The 19,683-nt window shown below is 50.7% G+C and overlaps 1 protein-coding gene across 1 annotated transcript in view; it reads left to right on the forward strand.

Annotated features, from left to right (window-relative positions):
- DNAH11 (dynein axonemal heavy chain 11) overlaps positions 1-19,683 on the forward strand; it is a 498,772-nt gene that overhangs the window by 26,129 nt on the left and 452,960 nt on the right. Inside the window, exon 3 of the mRNA XM_075315388.1 lies at positions 15,224-15,420. Within this exon, the coding sequence (XP_075171503.1) occupies positions 15,224-15,420 (197 nt within the window). The remainder of the gene's footprint in view (positions 1-15,223; positions 15,421-19,683) is intronic.

The following is a 19,683-nucleotide window of genomic DNA, read 5'->3' on the forward strand; positions in this document are numbered from 1 at the left end:
AGGAGAGCCTAGGGGCATACACATCACAGGAGAGGCTGGGGCATACACATCACAATGAGACGCTGAGGGCATATAGATCACAGGAGATGCTGGGCGCATATACAGCACAGAAGGGGTTGGGGCATATACATCACTGGAGAGGCTGGGGCATAGACAACACAGGAGACATTAGGGTTACAGTGAGAGCCTGAACCACTGAAGCATAGATATCACAGGAGGAGCTGGGGGCATATACATCACAGGAGATGCTGGGAACATATACTTTAGAGGAGGGACTGGAGGTATATACAGCACAAGAGGGGCTAGAGCCTTATACAGCACAATAGGGCCTGGTGGCATATACATCTCAGGAGATGCTGGGGGCATATTCATCATAGGAGATGATACTGGTGGCATATTCATCACAGGAGACGCTGGAGCACACACATCACTGGGATGCATAGACATTACTGGAGTCTATATACATTACTGGGAGACATACACATGCCTGTGGGGCACAGACGGCACTGGCAGAGGGCACAGACAGCACTGGAGGAACACAGACATCAAAAGGGGGGCACGGACAGCACTGGTGGGTGGGGCACATGGCACTGGGGGCCACACAGTACTAGTGGTAGTCACACAACATCAGGAGGCATGTACAACACTGAGGTCGGTGAGGCGGTTGCTGCTCCTCTTCTTCTGTGGGATGGGAGTGCATTCCACGATAACTATGCCCACAAAGTACGTCCTCAGCATGCTGGCACTGGCCTTCGTGATCACCTAATAGTATGTGTACTGAGTTTTGAGTAGGGGACGCTTCACGTGTCCTCCCAGTGCACGTGGGGGGCCGGCAGCTCTCAAGATGCGGCTGTTGGCCCAAGCACTGTGGTTCCCAGGAATCTGTCCCAAGGGCCGCAGAAAAGATCAGTCTGCTGGCTGGAGGTTCCCTGCCACTGTCCTAAAGGATTGGACAAATACTCCATACAGTATTTTGTTGTACAACTGCAGCAGTGAAAATGAAGATGCATAATAATGTAACTTTTTGCAAGTGCTAGGTTTTTGGATGTGTACCTACTTAGCATTTCTTATGTTTGCTATTTTTTGTGGTAAAAAAAAGTTTAAAAAATGTATGCATTTATATACATTTAACTGTGCATGTCTGTTTTAGCACACCTGTTTTACTAATCCAATTCCACAATCATACATGCCACATTTATACTGTAGCTTGCTGCTGAATTTTACATCCTATATGTGTACCTACCTCACTTTTCGTGTTATGTGCTTTCTGGAAAGGATTGAATAATTGGGTTGAAAAGACTGTCAGAAGTTTTAATTTTAGGGTTGTACAAAATATATGGTTAAAGAAAAAGTGGCAATAGCATTGGTCAGAGCTAGTGTAAAAGGAAAAAAAAAACATGCCACGGCTCCGAATGTCAGAGCTGCAGTAGCATACCCACTGACCGTAACAATCTGGTAAATAGTGTATTACCAAATGCAGGCCGTAATTGGCCTCTTTTGCCTCTAACATACGTATTAGTATGAAGTAGAGCCCATCATGGAATGTATGACATATCACTCGTCTCAGTCACATCAAGAGCATGTTACCTCTGAAAGGAACAATCCGTATCTTGTAAAGAATGATTTGCCTGACTGTAAATCACTAAAAGAGATAATTTTTAGACCTTTTTTAATGAAAAAAAAGACATGTTGGTGCACGATGCTATTATATAGGCTGTTGGTTACTACCAAGTTATCATTATATGACATTACTAAGACTGTGTTTGTGTTGAAGAGCTTGAAAGGGTTAGATACAGTCCCAAGAAACTTAAAGGTGTTGTTCAAAGGTCAAAGAAATTTTAATCTAAATCTATTTAGTTACATATTCAAAAGAAATTTCTAATATCCTTGTGTTAAAAATTCCCTACTGTTCCTTAACTATGCCATCTAACTGGAATTGTATTTTTTCCCTTCTTCCTCTCTGATGATGCTTCGTTTGAGATTCCCAGTGCATGCTGGGATACTTAAATAAAGCTTCAATTGGGGTGCAGATGCTGCGCTCACTGCCCTAGCTAAGCTGGTCTCTGAGTGCCGCCAGATATTTTGATCTGACACTGTGTAATGATAGTGTGCACTGCTCTGTTGCTGGCTCTACTGCTCTGAGACAGCAACATGGAGGGCGCTATTATTGTGCAGTTGTACAATGACATCTCGCAGAGACCAGCCAAACCCCTGAAACGAGCGTCACTTATGACGCTTCATTTCAGTGATAAAAGCTGACGGGAACAAGTGCAATAGGGTCTTACCCAACGGACATATAAGAGTAATAAGGGAATCTGCTCACCTTAAGGGGTTGTGTGTCACACAACCAGAATTAAAACATGTAGTCAGGTGCTGCAGGGTCCACGTGCTAAAAAAGCCGAAGCACATCAGGAACAAAGTAGATGTGGAACTGTTACTACGCTGCTAAAGAAATTACATAAAAAATGTAATATCTTTTATGTCATATATTCAGCAGCGCAGTAACAGTTCCTCATCTACTTTGTTCCTGATCTTCTTCATTTCAGGGAGGGGCAGAGGCTGCAGCAGGAACTGCAGCCTTTGCCTCCTGATGATGCTTCGTTTGAGTATACCAACATGTACTGGGATTCTCAAAAGAAGTGTCATCAGGCAGCATGTAGGTAAAAAAAAATGCAATACCACTTAGTGTACTTAGGGAACAAAAGAGAATTTTTAATGCAAGCATATTAGAAATTAGATTTGATTATGGCCCTAAATAGATAGGGATTTAAATTAAAATGTATTTGATTTTTGGACCACCCTTTAAGAGTTTTACACACATCTTTTCAGGACAATTGGAGTCTTCGCAGAATTCCAAATCCGTACAAATTTAATTTTTCGAAAAAAATTGATGAACTTAGATGATTGAATTTCTTGTAATTCAATTTCTCTACCAGAAGCCAGTGCAAATATCTTCAATTTTGGACACCATATGATAATTGAATTATCCTAGAAGCAGGGGCGTAACTACCGCGGTCGCAGAGGTCGCGAGTGCGACCGGGCCCGGCAGCTTTTAGGGGCCCACTCTGCAGATCAGCAAGCAGCTCCTTTCTGTGAGAGGAGCTGCGCTGATCTGGCGCAGACCACGCGGCCGCTGTATGATCTGGTGCCTCCTGAGCCCGTTGTCAGCGGCGGCAGCATCGTGCCCCCTTACCAGTCATCACACACCGCAACAATGAAGGAGCGTGGAGTGGCCCGTGCAGCTTCACGCTCCTTCATTCTCTCTCTGTGCCTGCGCGGTGACATCACTCCTGTGCGTCTGCTGTGCTCAGAGCGCAGGGCAGGAGGACGCCGACCGCAGCTGCAGGGCAGCGGAGGAGAGATGAGGATGGAGCAGCGGGGAACGAGGACACGTGAGGACAGCAGTGGGGGAACAAGGAGAGAGGTAAAAACGTGTTTTGTTTTTTTTTTTTTTTTTTTTTTTAAAAATCAGTGCATGGCCGGGGAGGCTGCCAGCAGTATATAGGGAGCATGGGGGAGGCTGCCAGCAGTATATAGGGAGCATGGGGGAGGCTGCCACCAGTATATAGGGAGCATATGGGGGAGGCTGCCAGCAGTATATAGGGAGCATGGGGGAGGCTGCCACCAGTATATAGGGAGCATGGGGGAGGCTGCCAGCAGTATATAGGGAGCATGGGGGAGGCTGTCAGCAGTATATAGGGAGCATGGGGGGAGGCTGCCAGCAGTATACAGGGAGCATGGGGGGAGGCTGCCAGCAGTATATAGGGAGCATGGGGGAGGCTGCCACCAGTATATAGGGAGCATGGGGGAGGCTGCCAGCAGTATATAGGGAGCATGGGGGAGGCTGCCACCAGTATACAGGGAGCATGGGGGAGCTGCCAGCAGTATACAGGGAGTATGGGGGAGCTGCCAGCAGTATACAGGGAGCATGGAGAGGCTGCCAGCAGTATACATGGAGCGTGGGGGGGCTTGCATTATACATGGAGCATGGGCAGCTGGCTGCATTATACATGGAGCATGGGCAGCTGGCTGCATTATACATGGAACATGGGGGGCTGGCTGCATTATACATGGGGGGCTGACTGCATCATACATGGAGGCCTGGGGTGAATTATAATACATGGAGAACTATGGGAAATGCATTATAATACATGGAGGACTATGGAGCTGCATTCTAATATATGAAGGGTTATGTGGGACCCTTTATACTATAAGGAAGGCTATGTGGGGGCCATTATAGTATTTGGAGAACTTTATACAACAGGGGACAAAGATACAAGCATGGGATGGGAATGTTTTGTGCTGAGGGAAAAGGGCTCTTTACCTCAGCATCCAGCTTTCCCATGCTCTGATGTGCATATAGCAGAGCATGGGGAAGCTGGGTGCCGATGACAAGATGGATATCAGAACATAGGGAAGCTGGGTGCTGAGGGAAAGAGCCAAGTGTCAGCATCATTATCCCATACCCCAAGTGTCGGTGTACGTAGAGGGGGGGGCCCAGCTCCAAACTTTGTACCGGGGCCCATCAAACTCTAGTTACGCCACTGCCTAGAAGGTTGCCCACATTTAAGAATACTGTGTTTTAACTGGACAACCCATTAATGATATATTTACTTTAGCTATCAGTTGGAGGAAAAACGTCATGTCTGTAATGCAATACAGGAAGATTTAGCAGAGCACCGAATCCTGCAATAGGTGGGGGTCAGCATTTTAATTGAGACAGTACAGTGCTATATGAGACTTAAAGGTGTTGTCCACTATCTTTATATTGATAGCCTATCCTTAAGGGTGCTTTACACGCTGCGACATCGCTAGCGATAGCTAGCGATGTCGTGCGCGATAGCACTCGCCCCGTCGTTCGTGCGACATTTGGTGATCGCTGCCGTAGCAAACATTATCGCTACGGCAGTGTCACATGCACATACCTTTTCAGCGACGTCACTGTGACCGCCGAACAATCCCTCGTTCAAGGGGGAGGTGCGTTCAGCATCATAGCAACATCACTGCGGCGTCACTAAGCGGCCGCCCAATAGCAGAGGAGGGGAGGAGATGAGAGGCCGGAACATGCCGCCCACCTGCTTCATTCCTCATTGCCGGTGGAAGGCAGGTAAGGAGATGTTCGTCGTTCCTGCGGTGTCACACATAGCGATGTGTGGTGCCGCAGGAACGATGAACAACCTCGCTACTGACCAGACAACGATTTTTGGTAAATGAACGACACGTTCCAGACAAACGATTTTGAACTCTTTTGCGATCGTTTAAGGTCGCTCCTAGGTGTCACACGCTGCGATGTCCAACATCGTGACCCCGACGATTTATCGTTAGCGATGTTGCAGCGTGTAATTGGCCCTTTAGGATAGGTCATCAATGTCTGATCGGCTGGGGTCCGACACCCTGCAACCCTTCCAATGAGCTGTTCCCGCTCCTGGCGGCGGCAGCAGGCAGCCGGAAATGCTCAGCTCCGGCGCTGCTCCGTCTTCTGATAGCGGCCACATCCGAGTACTGCACATCTGCCTCATATTGTTCTGACTGGGAGGCGGATGTGCAGTACCCGGTCGCGCCCACTATCAGAAGATGGAGCTGCGAATTTCGTCAGCCTGCTGCTCCCACTGGGACCGAGAACAGCTGGTATGCGGGGTGTCAGTGGATAGGCCATCAATGTAAAAAATGTTATCAACCCGTTTAAATAACCCACTGCTGAGGAAATAAGGGCACTGTTCTTTGGCATCCAGGGTGATCCAGTTAGGGCTCGTGCGCACGTTGCGTAATTGTATGCATTTACGCTGCATATAGCACTGCAGTGTAAATGCATGCGTCCTGCGTCCCCTACACAATCTATGTAGATTGTGCATAATCCGTGCGCACATTGCTTTTATGAATGCAGCGATTTGGGTGCTAAAATTTTGACCCAAATCCGTGCGTTCATAAAAGCAGCATGTCAATTATTTCTGCGTTCTGGATACAGCTCCTACTCTGTCTATGGTGGGGGCAGCAGCCATAGCGCATGAAATTGGCTTTTTTAAACAAAAATACTGCATTCATTATGCAGTGTTTCTGCAGCGATTTGATGCGCACATGTGCTGTCAAATCGCTGCAGAATATTCAGCAGTTCCGTGCGCATGAGCCCTTAGAAATTGTGAAATAAAAAGGAAAAGCAGTAATATTTTCTCTCCGGTGTAGCACTTCAGATTAGCAGCACCGTGAAGTGGTATGTCGCGGGCGGGGAGGAGGGTGTCAGCACACAGCGCTCACCCCTTCTGCTCGGGTCCGGCCGCTGCTGCTCAGTGGTGGCTCGAGCGGTGGGCCGGATCCCGGGGGTTCTCGAGCGGCACTCCTCGCCCGTGAGTGAAAGGGGGTTGTTGGGTGTGGGGATTGTTTATTGTCCGTGACGCCACCCACGGTTGTGGTGATTTCACCACCGCTGCTCGGTGTGGGGATCCCGGGAGTGATGTGGGGGAGCAGCTAGTTGTTGTGTTGCCCCTCCGTGGGTAGGGGTTGGTGATCCCGGGGCCCGGTGATGAGATGGGAGATGCAGGGCCTGGTGGACGCGGGGGCAGCGCTGTGCCTTGCGGCACTGTGGTACTCACTCAGCCTGAGATGTTGACACAGTTTTATGGTAAACCACACGGCTGGAAAGACGGTTCCCACGGACGGCTGCACTTGCTCTCCCAGTAGGTGACGGTGATGTCCCTTTTCCTTGCACCTTTGTTTCTGTGTTGGTAACGATGGGTTCCCACCGGTAACCCGCTCCCCGGCTTCAAGCTGGACCGGAGGAGCTCTACTCTTTGCCCGCAGGCGCTGGCCCTGAGAAACTGGTGCCCTGGCGGTGGCGGTGTTTCTACTGTAATGGTTGGGCTGTTGCCTTCAATCGGGACTTGGTTGTTGGGGGATCTGCGTCCCCTTCACTGACGGATTTGTCAAATTATGTCGACTCCTAGCCTTGCCGGGGTCCGAGAGGCCCCTGCCCTGGTGCTGACTGTCCTTTGGTACACTGCTCCAGACCGCCGGGCCACTACCCGTCCGCGGTCCTTCCAGGAACCTCCAAACGGTCCCCCTCCAGACAGTCACCGCCGTTGCTGACCTTGCTGACCCTGTCCTGCACACAGCTGGACTCTCTCTTCAGGCTTTCTTTCTGTCACTTTTCACCTTTCTTCCACTTCTCCTACTCCTCCTTTACCACTTCCACTTCACTTCCTTTCACTTTCACCTCCTAAACTCAACTTCACTCTAGCCCTGCCTGGGCTCAACTGCTGGGTTTTCCCGCCTCCAGAGCTGTGTCCTCCTCGGTGGGCGGAGCCAACCGCCTGGCCCACCCCCTGGTGTGAACATCAGCCTCTGGAGGAAGGCAACAAGGATTTTGGTTAGCTTTGATGTGCCTAACTGGGGTGTAGGGTGTGTTGGTGCAATGACCTGTGACCCCTGGCTTGCCCAGGGCGTCACATTCCCCCTTAGCAAAATGCAGTCCGTCCGCGGGCTGCCCGTCCAACACCGGTTTTATTTTTCTGTAAATGCATAAAAGGTATAACATGGTAAACGGTAACATATTTACATTTTTAATGAATCTTCCCATAATGGGAGGCACTTTTACTTTAACGTTTCAAACGGTTTACGGTTACGGTTTCCGCTCTCTGCCACCCAAGTAACCTGGCCCTGATGCTGCCCCTAAAGCCCAGGCAGCACCCCTTGACCCACAGTCCAGCACACGGTACCCGAGCGGGATCTGTCCTTCCCCTCCAGAGGGTAGCCACCGGTTCCTTTGGTGGCTGGGCCCCAGCCTGCTCTGCTGAGGGCCCTCCCTCCAACCTGCCTCTCCGGAGGCGGCATTGCGGAAAACGGTAACGGCAAACAACTTATTTACAAGCCACTTAACGTTTGTGGGTGCCCTGCAAGTTCACGGGCTTGTCCATGGATAGTTCCCATGCAAAACTTTTTAAACAGTCCCCTCAGGGACAACGGTGCCGGCTCCGGCCGGTTGCAAATCACTTTTTGACAATCAGGTGAAGTACACGGTAATCATTTTTTCTTATCATTCTTTTTCAACTTTCAAACACAAAAACAACTATTTACATTCCCTGACCCCTTTTACTCACAGGACGGTCTCCCTGTACCTAAGTGGGGGTCTACCTAGGTTGGGACGGGTGGACCTCCGGGGCCCGGTGTCAGTGAGGCTAGACAATGGGGTAGAGGGAACAATCGGTTCCTCCTCCCTGCTATAGTGTGGAGCAGGCGGAGGTATAGGGGAGCTGGGTACAGGTTCATCCCTGGGCACTGGCACTGGTTCTGGCTCACGGTTGACCGCTTCCACTACTTCTTCATCCACGGGTTGTGGGAACAGTATCACTGGAAGAATCACCGCGCCATTCTGTGTAGGCCAGTTTGCTGGGAAGTCACCCATTACAGTGTGGATTACCTCTCCTGCCTTCTCTGCTGGTGGAGGAACCGGTACTTCAGTCATTGCCCTCAATGCTGGTGGGCACCTTTTTAGATGGTCCCGGGAAACTGTGGCCAGAGTGCCCCCTTGGTCACGACTGATCTGGTAGGCCTTCCCATCTCCCCATTCTGTGGGTTGTATGACGTAAGGAACTTGTTCCCACTGGTCATCCAGCTTGTGGGTCTTCCTCTTCCGTTTCAACACCACATCTCCTGGCTGGAAAGGAGCCGCGGACGCCTTCTGGTTGAACCGGTGCTCCTGCTGTTCTCGACTTCGACTGAGGTTTTTCTCCACGTACTTCTGGATTTGCCGGTATTGTGCTCTCCTCTGACTTTCCCACTCCGCTGTCGAAGGGAGCACTTCTGGGGCCTCCAACCCCATCTCCAGATCCACCGGCAGGCGGCCAGGCCGAGCCCTCATCAGATACGCTGGGGTGCACTTCGTCGAGCTAGACGGGATATTATTGTACATGTCGACCAAGTCGGGTAACTTTTCCGGCCACAGGTTACGTTCTTCCAGTGGTAGCGTCTTGAGGAGCCCCAGGACCAAGTGGTTCATTTTCTCACACATGCCGTTGGTCTGGGCGTGGTAAGGAGTGGTCCGGATCTTCTTGCAGCCGTACAACTGGCAGAACTCGTGGAACACCTCTGCTTCAAAGGCCGGGCCTTGGTAAGTCAGCACCTTTTCTGGGTATCCATGGGGTCGGCAAAAATAAGCCTGGAACGCTCGAGCAGCAGTTCGACCAGTTAGGTCCTTAACGGGGACTACCACCATAAATCTTGAGTAGTGCTCTACAATGGTCAATGCTTAGGTGTACCCACTTCGGCTGGGGGTGAGCTTGACATGGTCTAGGGCGACCAGCTCCAGCGGCTGATGGGTGACTATTGGGTGTAGGGGCGCCCTCTGGCTAGTCTCGTCCTTTCTCCTCAGCGTACAAGGACCACACTCTCGGCACCAGGCTTCCACCGATTCACGCATCCCACTCCAATAGAACCGCTCCCTCAACAGCATCTCCAGCTTCTTCCACCCGAAGTGCCCAGCACCATCATGGTATGCCCGCAGGACAGTAGCCACGTCAGCTTGAGGAACGACCAACTGGCAGATTTTCTCATGGGTCTTCGGGTTGATCAGCTCACGGTACAGCCTCCCTTGGTGTAGGTAAAGCCGTTTCCGTTCCTTCCACAAGCGTTGGGCTTCGGCTGGAGCGGCAGGGTCTATTCCCACAGCACCCTGTTCCACCAGAGTCTTGATGAGGCGAACAGCCGGCGCCTGGTCCTGAGCTTCCTGCCACTCTTGACTGGGCCGTGGGTCCAGATCCACCCGTTGCTGATGTACTTGTACCCTCTCAGTAGGCGGCTGGTGAAACGCAGGCAACTCGATCTCCTCGAGGTCGTCATCCTCGCACCCCTCTTCTGACAAATGGGGCATTCGGGAGAGTGCATCAGCATTTATGTTGACACGACCGGCTCGGTACTTTATGGTGAAATCATAGTTGGCTAGCCGGGCTACCCACCGCTGCTCCAGCGTGCCCAACTTGGCCGTGTCCAGGTGAGTCAACGGATTGTTGTCCGTGAACGCGGTGAATTTTGCTGCAGCCAAGTAGTGGCGGAACCGCTCCGTGATAGCCCATACCAACGCCAGGAGCTCGAGCTTGAAGGAGCTGTAGTTCTCAGGGTTCCTTTCAGTCGGCCGGAGTTTTCGGCTAGCATAGGCAATCACCTTCTCCTTTCCATCCTGGACCTGGGATAGGACTGCTCCTAGTCCCACGTTACTGGCGTCTGTGTGGAGGATGAACGGGCGCCCATAATCAGGGTACGCCAGGACCTCTTCTCCGGTCAAGGCCGCCTTCAGCTGGCAAAAGGATTCCTCATGCTTGTCCTCCCACACCAGTGGGGCTCCAATGGGTCTACCACCTTTGGTCTGTCCCACGAGGAGATCTTGCATGGGGGCAGCCATCTTCGTGTACCCCTTTATAAAGCGCCTGTAGTACCCCACCAGGCCCAGAAACTGCCTTACTTCCCTCACTGTGGTTGGCTCGGCCAGCTCTGGATGGCAGTAATCTTCTCAGGGTCGGGGGCTACACCGTCTGCACTCACCATGTGCCCTAGGTACTGCACTCTGGGTTTCAGCAGGTGACACTTAGAGGGCTTCAATTTCATCCCATACTTGGCAAGGGACGCGAACACCTCGGCCAGGTGCTCCAGATGGGCTTCATACGTCTGGGAATAAACAATCACATCATCCAAGTACAACAGGACGGTCTCGAAGTTTAGATGTCCCAGACAGCACTCCATCAGCCGTTGGAAGGTTCCTGGGGCATTGCACAGCCCGAACGGCATACTATTGAATTCGCAGAGGCCCATCGGGGTGGTGAAGGCGGTCTTCTCCCGGTCTTCTGGGGCCACGGCCACTTGCCAGCACCCGCTGGTGAGATCAAGGGTAGAGAAGTAGTTTGCAGTTCTCAGTGCAGCCAAAGACTCTTCGATACGAGGCAGTGGGTAGGCATCTTTATGGGTTATTTGATTAATCTTCTGGTAGTCCACACACATCCGCATGGTACCATCCTTCTTCTTGACCAGTACCAACGGAGCGGCCCAGGGACTACAGCTGTCCCGAATAACCCCTGCCTCCTTCATATTCCTCAACATATCTTTGGCACACTGGTAATGTGCAGGGGGAATAGGTCTATACCTCTCTTTGATAGGAGGATGTTCACCGGTGGGGATGTGGTGTTGGACCCCTTTGATCTGCCCAAAGTCTAGGGGATGCTTACTGAAAACCTGTTCGTACTCCTGCACCACCCTGTATACCCCTGCCCTGTGATGTGTAGGGGTATCATCAGTGCCTACATGTAGCTGTTGGTGCCACTCCTTTGTCTCCCCTTGGGGCGGGGAAGTGCTAGTGGTAGGTGGGAGTGCTGATGGACTGGCTTCATGGATAGTGTGGGGGTCCAGGGTGAGCAGCTTGGCAATGGTGGTATACCGGGGAAGCCTGACTTCTTCCTCTCCACAGTTCAACACCCTCACAGGCACTCTCCCTTTCTTCACATCCACCACCCCTCGGGCGGCCATTACAGTGGGCCAATGCTCAGAGGGTATGGGCTCCATCATGGCCGGGTAATCACGCCCCTGCGGCCCTACCGCTGCCCTACACCAAATCATCATCTCACTCCTAGGGGGCACAGTCAACGGAGCTACATCCATTACTCTCACTCCACCAATCTCCCCTCCTGTTGAGCTTACATGCTGGTGGTACATCAGAGCCCGGATCTCACGCTGCACAGCTCTCTGCCGGCTTCCTGCTGCTGTGGCGGCCAGCTGTTGTAATAGGGTCAACACATCAGTCATACAGTGCTCCATCACATTGGTTCCTAGCACTATCTTCGGGTTATGATCACTGGGTTCATTCATGATCACAATCATACCCTGATGTTGTAGTTCAGCTTGCCCCACTGTCATAGCCACTTGTTTATACCCCACTTGGGTCAATGGAAGTCCATTGGCAGCAATCAGTGTTATACTAGTATCTGGGGGTGCCAGTTCGTCCGTTCCCCAATACCGCTGATACAACGTGTATGGTATGGTGGTTACCTGTGATCCAGTGTCCAAGAGAGCCATCACCGGTATACCGTCCACAGCCACGGGGATGATGGGTCGGGCCCCGATATATCGGTCTCGCCAGTCCGGGGGGCCACGATGTTCTACTCCTGAGGATTGGCCCGGGGCCCCAGGGGTTGCTCGTTTAACGGGCACTGTCGGAAGTAGTGACCAGGCTTACGGCACTTGTAGCAGGTTGGAGGTCTGCTCCGCGGCATATTAGTGCTTCTCCGCTGCATCCAGGGGACGTCCTCGGGCCTGTCAGCAAGCTGTATTTGTGCGGGAGGCTGAGATCGGGTCAGAGGTTGGAGTGCAGCAAGGATCTTGGCGAGGTCTCCGTCCATGCGACGGACCTGAGCTGCCAGCTCCTCCACGGTGCTGCTTGGGGCTGCAGATATTGAAGAGGTCGGTGGGGCGGGAGCCACCACAACGGGGGCCGTCTCGACGGGCCACGGGGCTGGCTCCAGGACTTCCGAAGCTGGGGGCTGTAGTGCCCTAATAGCCCGTTCCTTTAACACAGCAAAGTCCACATCAGGGTGTTCTAGGGCCCACAGCCGGAGTTGTTTGCGATCCTCGGGGGACTTCATTCCCTGCACGAATTGCTCCACTAACATCTTATTGCTATCCGCCTCATTGATGGGGTTCACCCGCTTTAGCGTGCGGAGGGCGGTTTGCAGACGTAAAGCATAGTCCCGAATGCTATCCGCAGACCGTTGCCGGCACTGGTAAAACTGCATCCTCAGCTCAGCCTCAGTCCGGGTCTCAAAGGCAGTCTGTAGCTTCTCAAAGATGGTGGCCACAGAAAGCCGGTCCCACTCGGCCCAGGTCTCTGCCTCCTGCTCCGCTGCGCCGGTTAACTGGCCCAGCACTACTGCCGCCCGTTGCTTATCGGTCAGGGGGTACAGTTCTAGCAACGGGTTAAGCTTTTTCCGGAAGACCTGTAAAGCGTCAGGTTTCCCGTCATACTGCGGTAGCCAGGTAGCTCCGGGCGCATAGGGCAAGGAGAACGGCATCACCTGAGCGAGTGCGGGGGCCGCGGCACCTCCCGCTAGCGCGACTGGGGCCGGGGCAGGCCCATTCCCATCCGCGGGTGCCACTGCGGCTGCGACCGCCGCTCCTCCAGCGGCTCCGTCGGGCGCAGACATCTTGTTTCCGTCCCCCTTAGCTCTTTTCGGCCCCTCCTCTCCCAGGGCGGGGTTTTGGCCTTCGCGCCTCTGCTACTCGAGAAGACGCTCGAGCGGGAACTTTTCGCGCCAAAGATGGCGGCTTCTGAAATTTTCCTGCCGGATACCTCCGGCGGTAACAAGGCGCACCTCTACCAGACGGCAGAGCGGTAAGATCCTGTTCGTGACGCCAAGTTGTCGCGGGCGGGGAGGAGGGTGTCAGCACACAGCGCTCACCCCTTCTGCTCGGGTCCGGCGGCTGCTGCTCAGTGGTGGCTCGAGCGGTGGGCCGGATCCCGGGGGTTCTCGAGCGGCACTCCTCGCCCGTGAGTGAAAGGGGGTTGTTGGGTGTGGGGATTGTTTATTGTCCGTGACGCCACCCACGGTTGTGGTGATTTCACCACCGCTGCTCGGTGTGGGGATCCCGGAAGTGATGGTGGGGGAGCAGCTAGTTGTTGTGTTGCCCCTCCGTGGGTAGGGGTTGGTGATCCCGGGGCCCGGTGATGAGATGGGAGATGCAGGGCCTGGTGGGCGCAGGGACACGGGGGCAGCGCTGTGCCTTGCGGCACTGTGGTACTCACTCAGCCTGAGACGTTGACACAGTTTTACGGTAAACCACACGGCTGGAAAGACGGTTCCCACGGACGGCTGCACTTGCTCTCCCAGTAGGTGACGGTGATGTCCCTTTTCCTTGCACCTTTGTTTCTGTGTTGGTAACGATGGGTTCCCACCGGTAACCCGCTCCCCGGCTTCAAGCTGGACCGGAGGAGCTCTACTCTTTGCCCGCAGGCGCTGGCCCTGAGAAACTGGTGCCCTGGCGGTGGCGGTGTTTCTACTGTAATGGTTGGGCTGTTGCCTTCAATCGGGACTTGGTTGTTGGGGGATCTGCGTCCCCTTCACTGACGGATTTGGCAAATTATGTCGACTCCTAGCCTTGCCGGGGTCCGAGAGGCCCCTGCCCTGGTGCTGACTGTCCTTTGGTACACTGCTCCAGACCGCCGGGCCACTACCCGTCCGCGGTCCTTCCAGGAACCTCCAAACGGTCCCCCTCCAGACAGTCACCGCCGTTGCTGACCTTGCTGACCCTGTCCTGCACACAGCTGGACTCTCTCTTCAGGCTTTCTTTCTGTCACTTTTCACCTTTCTTCCACTTCTCCTACTCCTCCTTTACCACTTCCACTTCACTTCCTTTCACTTTCACCTCCTAAACTCAACTTCACTCTAGCCCTGCCTGGGCTCAACTGCTGGGTTTTCCCGCCTCCAGAGCTGTGTCCTCCTCGGTGGGCGGAGCCAACCGCCTGGCCCACCCCCTGGTGTGAACATCAGCCTCTGGAGGAAGGCAACAAGGATTTTGGTTAGCTTTGATGTGCCTAACTGGGGTGTAGGGTGTGTTGGTGCAATGACCTGTGACCCCTGGCTTGCCCAGGGCGTCACAGGTACACATGGAAACAATAATGCTGAAATATATACCGTATATACTGTATATTTTACAACAGCTAGTCTTATGATTTTCTGCCATATCAATGATCCATGGGATAGCACTTTAAATGTCTGAATGGCAAGAATAGCACTGCAGACTGGTCAAGTATTGGAAGTATTATCAAAGACTAGATAACTGCGCTTTGTACAGAGGAATATATTGGACATTATGGATATGTAAGGCAGCGCATTATTGTCAGATTTTGTCAGCCGATACATTGGAATCCTGTTTTGTGGTTCACCTGCTCTGCCTGTTCCTTGCTAACATTTCACTTTTACTTTCGGCCACATCCCCCTATAAGGAGCACACAAGAGCCACCGGGTGCATCATATTCAGCGGAAGCTATTCAGCATTTTAATGAGCATTTTAGATGAAACCCTGAAAGGTAGCGCTGGCACCTGGTACTTCACCACAAAGTCCTCTCTGCACTAATTATCCTGCACAGAACAACTCTGGACTACAAAAAAAGAAACATGAATGTCTTTCTTTGTGAACTGAATGTACTTTTTCTGAAGAAACTGCCTTTTTTCTAATTATGTCGGCTATTCCTCAGGTCTTGATGCCTGTGCTCTCTAATACGAAGAGTTCCAAGTCTTTGCCTAACGTCATTTCGCAAGATATGGAGCTTCATGTGGAGTCTCTGAAGAATAAAATCCTGATAGTGAAAGGACTGCTGTCTGGAAGAACCATCTTACCTCTTCCTACCAAATTAGCAACTAGTGGATCTAACCAACTTGGTACAATAAAAAAGTAAGAAAATGCATTCACACTATTGACAACTTAATAAGTCTATTTCTTACTAGACAATAAGCGGTATTTTCACAGTATCACAGGGATGCAAGACATTACCTTCATGGTGTCTGTCTGTATGCCACTCATTGCATGAATGCTACGGTATGTTTCTATATAGCGTCTCCACTTTGGACCTCCCGTGGCTCAGATGCCACAGCAGTATTCACAGAAATATTAATTTCTGAAGATATCACTCCAAAAAAGGGGGGTGGAGTACAAAGGATGAATTACGCTTCAGCATTCACAGGATATACATCCTATTCAGAGATATGAGAGCATGTAACCCCAGCAAGTCTTGGGGTACGTGCAGTCGTTATTTTTTTTTTTTTAACTTGGGTGAACTTGCCAATTTTTCAAGCAGAAGACACTTAAGCAAACTCTGCCATTTTTTTCCCTGAAGCATCTTTTGTTCATTGATTTTCTGAGTGTCTTTTCCTACAGTTTTGGCCACCAGCAGATTTTTTGGTGGCTTTTCCCATGGTTTTATGATTTTGTTTTTTTTTTTTTTTTTTTTACTCTCACTATCTTTTTTGTGTTGTTTTCTTTCACTCCATTGAATAATTTAAAGGGATTGTCCACTACTTTGACATTGATGGCCTCTCCTTAGGATAGGTCATCAATGTTTGATCGGCCTAGGCCCGACATGCCGCACACCCGCCAATTAGCTAATCTAGGTCCTGGCAGCAGCCGGAACTGCTCAATTCTGGAACTGCTCCATCTTCTGATAGTGGCCGCGGCCGGGTACTGCACATCCATCTCCTATTGATTAGAATGGGAGGCAGATGTGCAGTACCTGGCCGCGGCCGCTATCAGGAGACAGAGCAGCGCTGGAACTGAGCATTTCTGGCCACCTGCTGCCGTCACAGGGACCGAGATCGGCTGATTGGCGCGGGTGTGGCGTGTCAGAACCTAGCAGATCAAACATCGATGACCTATCCTATGGATAGGCTAACCGTGTCAAAGTAGTAGTCAACCTTAAGAAACCACCACCAGATATTTTTTTTCAAAGAAGCACCTCCTTTTTTAAAAAAAATAAATGCATGTAATGTATATATTGTAATATATAAATGCATGTAATGTAGTGTGAACCTATTAATGTACTCACCTACCACTGCTCTCTCTGGGATCCAGCATCGTTCTGCTTCGCTTAGTGATGATGCTGCATTTGCGAATTACCGGCTCACTATACGCTCTGTGTTAGCCAAAAGTTTCATACAATATAAGTCTATAGAGCCTCGTTCTGACATTCCATAGACTTTACATTGTAAAAGCCACTTTCAGATCACGCAGAGCGCAAGGTGACCCGGAACGTCTGAAGAGCGGTGACATCACTGAGAAGATGTGCAGAGCTGCACTGGTCACCGGAGGGAGCAGCTGTAGGTGAGTATATTAATACACTACAATACATGTATGTATATATACATTTAGTTAAAAATATATAGATGGTAGTGCTTCTTTATTAAAAACTGTGGCAAAACGCTCCAATAGACGTGGATGTTTTTTGAGCTTTATCATTGACATGTATTGTAAAGTACAGCACATCTTTGGAGCTGAAAATGCCTGAAGAATGGTCAGCTCACTTATTTTACCTGCTTGTCATTTTTTATAAACTGAAGATGTTCAAAAGCCTAATAATATACACAGCAAGTAATTTTTACATTTAATTACTTATGTTCATTCTGTTGAGCATTTTCTCAGGCAATTTCCTTGGTAGAAGCCACCTAAAAAAAATAGGGTTTGTAGCACATATCTTTATAGGGTTAATTCCCTCTCCACAAGTGATGACTAGGATATGGCATCACATAACAGCTTAGACCTTTTCTACTTCCACATTGAGATATAACATCATGTCACTTGATAACTGGCAGGACGCATGTGCATTACCTGCAGATTGCACACACATTCCAGCAGGTATGAGCAGATGGACTGCCCCTTTCCTGCTCATTTTGCAATGTAAAACTAAATGGAGCAGGAATAACCCCTTAAAGATTGTTGGGACCTCTTCGACTCTCGCCCATCCTAAGCAACACATCCTATTCATTGCAGGGAACTAATTTGGCTCCATTCACTAGCTAAACTGCAGTTCAATGGTGAAAACCCCCTGCGGGCAGAGAAAAAACTGAAAAGGGGACAAAAAACTTAAGCTGGGTTCACACTAAGCGACAGCGACAACGACGTCGCTGTTACGTCACCATTTTCGGTGATGTAACAGCGACCTTGTAAGTCGCTGTTATGATCGCTGCTTAGCTGTCAAACACAGCAGAAGCAGCGATCATAACGTCGCTGTGCTACATGTGCAGAGAGCAGGGAGCCGCGCTTAGCGCTGGCTCCTTGCTCTCCTAGGTACAGTACACATCGGGTTAATTAACCCGATGTGTGCTGCAGCTACATGTCACAGTGCAGAGAGCAGGGAGCCGCGTGCACTGCTTAGCGCTGGCTCCTTGCTCTCCTTGCTACAGTATACATCGGGTTAATTACCTGATGTGTACTGCAGCCACATGTGCACAGAGCAGGAGCCGGCAGCACTGGCAGCAAGAGCGGAGGCTGGTAACAAAGGTAAATATCGGGTAACCAGGGAAAGGTCTTCCCTTGGTTACCCGATGTTTACGCTGGTTACAGCTTACCGCAGCTGCCAGACGCCGGCTCCTGCTGCCTGCTCGCTTCATTTCGTCGCTCTCTCGCTGTCACACACAGCGATGTGTGTGTCACAGCGGGAGAGTGATGACCAAAAAATGAAGCTGGACATTCAGCAACGACCGGCGACCTCACAGCAGGGGCCAGGTCGTTGCTGGATGTCACACACAGCGACAGCGACGGGACGTCGCTGCAACATCACAGAAAATGGTGACGTAGCAGCGACGTCGTTGTCGCTGTGTGTGACACCAGCTTTAGGAGTTGCTGCTCTTTCATTCTCAGAATTGGTGGTTGTCCTGAGATCAGATCCCCATCAATCATTAAAAGGGTTCTTCAATTCACCTCTGCTTTTTTTAAAAAAACAAAACAAAACAAAAAACAAAAAAAACTCCCTAGAATGAGAATGCCTTAAAATAATGTGTAATCACCCCATCAATGACGCATTGCTTCCCTTCCAGTGCTGCTCAGGTACCCCACAGATTTCTGTACGTTTTGGATCAAGTAAGTTTGTTATCACTGCAGCCAATTAATGAACTGTATCCTATGTATTGTGTTTTCTATAGCCCCAATCTATTTTCCCATCAGTCCCTTTCTCGACTTAATGGTGCTTTACACGCTGCGATCTCGCTAGCGAGCGTACCCTCCCCCGTCTGTTGTGCGTCACGGGAAAATTGCTGCCTGTGGCGCACAACATCGCTAACATCCGTCACACGTGACTTACCTTCCCTGCGACGTCGCTGTGCCCAGCGAACCGCCTCCTTTCTAAGGGGCGGTTTGTGCGGCGTCACAACGACGCCACACGGCAGCCGTCCAATAGAAGCGGAGGGGCGGAGATGAGCGGGACGAACATCCAGCCCACCTCCTTCCTTCCTCATTGCGGGCGGCCGCAGGTACGAGGTTGTTCCTCGTTCCTGCGGTGTCACACATAGCGATTTGTGCTGCCGCAGGAACGACAAACAACATCGCTACTGACCAGACAACGATTTTTGGTAAATGAACGATGTATCACAGACCAACAATTTTTGCCTCTTTTGCGATCGTTTAAGGTCGCTCATACGTGTTACATGCTGCAATGTCGCTAACGAACCCGGATGTGCGTCACAAACACCGTGACCCCGACGATATATCGTTAGCGATGTTCCAGCGTGTAAATGGCCCTTTAGGCTCACAGTCTCGATCACCCATCCCAACCTTACTTATTGGAAAAGATTTAGTAATTCATTCTAATTTCTACAATGAATAAACTTGCCAAATGTATCCCTGTGGCTCTGCCAGATGTTACAATGTATTGCATAATTAGCTTATGTAGTTGTGCATACCATCTATTGGTTTGCTTTTTTTATGGCAATCATTTTTGGTGCACATTGTCGCATTTTAGGCCAGCTCCTTCTCCGGCTAGCCAAACCCCATTTAGTTTAATACAACTCTTTTTTTTTTTTTTTTTTTTTTTTTTTTTAATAAATTGGGCAAAGCGTCTAAAACACTAAATCTGTGTGCTGCATAGTAAAACAAAGGCTCAAATTAAAATAGAATTGTGGCACATTTAAAGCCTAAAGGCCCTGTCACACACAGAGATAAATCTTTGGC

Source organism: Anomaloglossus baeobatrachus, chromosome 6 (genome assembly GCF_048569485.1).
Source record: "Anomaloglossus baeobatrachus isolate aAnoBae1 chromosome 6, aAnoBae1.hap1, whole genome shotgun sequence".
NCBI classification, from domain to species: Eukaryota; Metazoa; Chordata; class Amphibia; order Anura; family Aromobatidae; genus Anomaloglossus; species Anomaloglossus baeobatrachus.